Source organism: Mastomys coucha, unplaced genomic scaffold (genome assembly GCF_008632895.1).
Source record: "Mastomys coucha isolate ucsf_1 unplaced genomic scaffold, UCSF_Mcou_1 pScaffold14, whole genome shotgun sequence".
In the NCBI taxonomy this organism is placed as follows: Eukaryota; Metazoa; Chordata; class Mammalia; order Rodentia; family Muridae; genus Mastomys; species Mastomys coucha.
In genome coordinates, this window is record NW_022196896.1 from 85978745 (window position 1) to 85983529 (window position 4785).

Here is a 4785-nt window from a genome sequence, read left to right on the forward strand (position 1 = left end):
AAAGGCGTGCGCCACCACCGCCCGGCGGTGAGTTGATTTCTTTTGTGTTTAGAAAAATTAATTTGATATAACTCAGTTGAAATTATATTGAATACTGAAGATTACTAAAAGTGTTTTTTTAATTTACAAATGTAGCTATTTAATATCTGTTCTTTTAAAACAATTTGAATGTTTACTTTGTTGTTTTGGTTTGGTTTTGATTTTTTTGTTTGTTTTTTGTTTTTTAAATTAATTATTTATTATATATAAGTACACTGTAGCCATCTTCAGACACATCAGAGGGCGTCAGATCTCATTATGGATGGTTGTGAGCCACCATGTGGTTGCTGGGATTTGAACTCAGGACCTTCGGAAGAGCAGTCAGTGCTCTTAACCGCTGAGGCATCTCTCCAGCTCCCTGGTTTCGATTTTTGAAACAGCTTTTCTTTGTGTAGCTTTGGCTGTACTAGAACTCACTCTGTATGTAGACCGAGCTGGCCTCAAATGCACATCTGCCCACCTCTGCATCCAGAATGCTGGTATTAAAGGTGTGCTCAGCTACTTCCCTGACCAGTTTTTGTTTGTTTAAATAAACATGGCTTCTTTTTGTTGTTGTTGTTGTTGTTGTTGATTGTTTTGTTTTTTGTTTTGTTTTGTTTTTCGAGGCAGGGTTTCTCTGTATAGCCCTGGCTGGCCTCGAACTCAGAAATCCACCTGCCTCTGCCTCCCAAGTGCTGGGATTAAAGGGGTGCGGCACCACCGCCTGGCTAAACATGGCTTCTTTCAAATATCTAACTTTGCAGTAGCTCCTAAGGAATCCAGTTGACCGGATAACAAAGATTATTGTTAATCACCCACTATAAAAATTGTTGCTTTCAACTTTGTGGTAGATTTTGAAGATTACAGTTATTTGGCCATAATATGGGAATACTGAGTATGGACCTGGCCAGTGTTTAATAAGGCTTGATTCAAATTTGGCTTTAAAAAAAAAAAGATTGCTGGGCAGTGGTGGCACATGCCTTTAATTCCAGAACTTGGGAGGCAGAGGCAGGCAGATTTCAGCCTGGTCTACGGGGTGAGTTCCAGGACAGCCAGGGCTATACAGAGAAACCCTGTCTTGGAAAAAAAAATTATAGCTATGCATTGGCTTAGATTCTAAAAGTTGATTACATGAGAAATCAAAGGGAAATGAGGTTGATTGAATTGTTTTCCTAAAGGCAGGTTAAGGAGGCAGAGTACATAGTAGGATAGCAGTAGTGTTAATCTCAAGATGATCTCAAGGTGTTATTAACTCTGGCTGGTAGGTCCAGCAAGAGTCCCAGTCTCTTAGACTGTAAGAGAGAGCTTCAGCTGGCAGTCCCAGCACTTTCACAGAAGCAGGAGGGCCTCTGAGTTCTCCAGCCTGGTCTATAGACCGAGCTTCTGGACAACCGGGGCTACACAAATAACCCTGTCTCAGAGAATGTTTCAGAAGATTGCATCTTCAAATGAGATTATCTCTAATCCTATTCTCAGTCGGCTCCTTTTCTGAAATTAATTTATAAGATGCTTTGTCTTATTTTTACCTAAATGTTTTTTGAAGAAAGTTTATTTCTGGGCTGGAGTGATGGCTCACCAGTTAAGAGCACCAACTGCTCTTCGGAAAGTCCTGAGTTCAAATCCCAGCAACCACATGATGGCTCACAACTATCAATAATGAGATCTGATGCCCTCTTCTGGAGTGTTTGAAGACAGCTACTGTGTATTTACATATAATAGATAAGTCTTTAAAAGCAAGAAAACAAACAATAAAAGAGCCAGGCGGTGGTGGTGCATGCCTTTAATCCCAACACTTGAGAAGCAGAGGCAGGTGGATTTTTGAGTTCAAGGCCAGCCTGGTCTGCAGAGTGAGTTCCAGGACAGCCAGAGCTACACAGAGAAACCCTCTCTCAGGGAAAAAAAAGAAAGAGAAAGTTTCTTTCTTTCTTTCTTTTTTTAATTTATTTATTTCATTTTATGTAAGTACACTTTGGCTGTCTTCGGACACACCAGAAGAGAGCATCAGATCTCATTACAGATGATTGTGAGCTACTATGTAGTTGCTGGGATTTGAACTCAGAACCTTTGGAAGAGCAGTCAGTGTTCTTAACTGTTGAGTCATCTCTTCAGCCCAGAAGTTTATTTCTAAGTCAAGCCTTTACTTAAGGAAAGATAATACTGGGAAATGATTCTGCTTCATCTACAAAAATTCCATAGGGGACAGGAAGAACTATGCATCTGCCTCTCTCTCTGAATTCCTGTCTGAGGAAGTAGAAGCAGAAGTGAAGGCAGCCGCTGAGATATCTATGGGAACAGAGGTTTCTGAAGAGGATATTTGCAACATTTTACATCTGTGTACTCAGGTACATTATACCCACAGAGGCTGCATTGAGCTCTTTCTAAGTCTAATAATTTGCAGGTGGCAATGATGATTTTTCTATTTGTTCACCTGACAATATATGAAGGTGTTCAGTCACTACCTCATCTGATGCCATCTTTTTGTGCATATTTAGGGGTAAAGATGGAGAGATAGACGGTAGGTGAATCATTTATGTTACAGATACAGTTTTTTGTTTAGTTTTTGCTTTTATGAGATAGCCCTGATCTTATTTTATCAGGCTCCCAGGCTGGCCTCTAACTCCCATACTCCCATAATCTCAGCCCAGCCCTGTACTGTTGAGAACTGTCAGTGAGTTGCCTGTGTGTTTCCATTTGTGAATATTGAAATCTAAGATTTTTAACATGAATTAAGTACTCTGTGACTTTCTTATTTTAGGTAATTGAAATTTCTGAATATAGAACTCAACTGTATGAATATCTGCAAAATCGAATGATGGCCATTGCACCTAACGTTACCGTCATGGTTGGAGAGTTAGTTGGAGCACGGCTTATTGCTCATGCAGGTGACAATTTTAATGTGATTTGTAGGGACTAAAGACCACGTGTTCAATGATGATTTCTGATGTTTTGCCTGAGTTCTTTTTGAATAATGAGGGCAGCTTCAGTCACTACCTCTTCTGAGACACTGTGGTCCTTGGTCAAAAGGATAAAATTAGTTCACGTTATCATGTTTAATTCTGCTCAGGATCAAAAAGAATTCATTAAACCAAGTTTTGAATGAATTTTTAAAGTTACAATATTAACTGGATACAATGCTATCTATGCTTTGCAGATCTCTTAAAACTGAAAGAATTCTTTCAGTAGTATCAAATACTCCATTTGCTATAAGGACATGATAGTGTAGGCTGTTGTCATTTACCTTCACCCAGCTTCAGCCTGTAGGTAGCCTTAAAAGCAGTAGAAATGCATAGATTAGCAGGAATTTGAGTTTGTACCATTAGTATTTTATCTATTTCTTACTGTATTCCATGCAGCAAATCCAGCAGAATATCTTAGTATACATCTAGATACATTTCTTCATTCACCTGTAGAGGTGAAGTAAATAATTCCAGCTCAATACTACTGAATAATGACCTAATGTATCTACAGCCGTGGCTTATTTGATTTTCAGAATCTTAGAGGATAGACCAAATTGCTAATTAATGTCCATATCACTCTTGTGAGCATGCTACTGAATGTACAGTTTCAGTTCTCTAGTTCATAGCTTTCCTTGCACTGGAAATAACAGGAAGCATTGGGGTTTTCAGGGAAATCAATACACTAGTATAGAATCCTGAGGATATCTGGAAATATATTTTGTAAACCTTTTTCTTTCTTCTCTACTTCTTTCTTCTTATTTTTTATTTATTTTATTTATTTATTTATTTTAGGTTCTCTTTTGAATTTGGCCAAGCATGCAGCTTCTACAGTTCAGATTCTTGGAGCAGAAAAAGCACTTTTCAGGGCCCTCAAATCTAGACGAGACACACCTAAATATGGACTTATTTATCATGCTTCTCTTGTAGGCCAAACGAGTCCCAAACACAAAGGAAAGGTGAGTTACACTTTTTCCACTGTTTTCAAACTTTTCAAGATAATGTTTTTTGGGTGTTTGCCTGCACGTTCATGGGTATATGTGTATACTCCATGCAAGGCTAGAAGACGGAGGGCATCAAATCCCTTGGTACTGGGGGTTTAGTGCTTGTTACCTGCCATGTCTATAATGAACTACATCCAGATTCTCAGTAAGACTAATTAATATCTGAGCCTGCTTTCCAACCTGTGAGCTTGAATTTTTTTCTTCATTCATTTTGTCTTACTGTAATTATGCTGTATAATAACATTTCAGTTTGTTTTAGTTTAAGTAAAAGGCATTTTTATACATTACAAGATAGGGCAAGAAACCAGTCCGCTGACATTTATAAAAATTAGATACTATATACACAATGTACTGAACATTTTCTGAAATCCAGATTTGGAGGTCTATTTTACATATTTCTGTGTGTTTCTGTAGATATTAGATGGATTTAAACGGCTATTTTGTGGAGTTCACAGCCACTAACAAAAATGAAGTAGGAACTAGTCACCATAAGTGTGTTAAAGCAGACACTTATCCTTTGCCTGTCCATCTGAGCAAGTGAGTGCTCGGCACCAGCTAGAGCAGCAGCTGCAGTCACAGCCCTGCAGTGACCTGAGTGTGTGTGTACACGGGCAGGGACAGAGCAGTGTGTAAGACTCAGGTCATCAGATTCAGTTCTGAGTAAGATAGGAAGGGACTGTTCACTAATGGGTATAGAATAAATGATAATGTGCTTTCCTATAATTTTCTTATGAGTAAGCAATTGAGGGTTTGTTTTTTTTTTTAAGTTTTCTGAAAAGCATTGCTACCTCTAATTTTATGCCTTTTTT

At 38.5% G+C, this 4785-nt stretch overlaps 1 protein-coding gene and 2 non-coding genes across 3 annotated transcripts in view; all 3 read left to right on the top strand.

Annotated features, from left to right (window-relative positions):
* Positions 1-4785, top strand: part of Nop58 (NOP58 ribonucleoprotein) — a 25919-nt gene that overhangs the window by 15842 nt on the left and 5292 nt on the right. The window contains exons 8-10 of the mRNA XM_031368984.1: positions 2187-2360; positions 2774-2900; positions 3768-4060. Of these exons, the coding sequence (XP_031224844.1) occupies positions 2187-2360; positions 2774-2900; positions 3768-4060 (594 nt within the window). The remainder of the gene's footprint in view (positions 1-2186; positions 2361-2773; positions 2901-3767; positions 4061-4785) is intronic.
* Positions 2415-2494, top strand: LOC116089675. The gene has a single exon (XR_004118432.1). It is a non-coding gene; the product is annotated as a small nucleolar RNA SNORD11B (small nucleolar RNA).
* On the top strand, positions 2940-3023 carry LOC116089674. Its single transcript, XR_004118431.1, has one exon. It is a non-coding gene; the product is annotated as a small nucleolar RNA SNORD11 (small nucleolar RNA).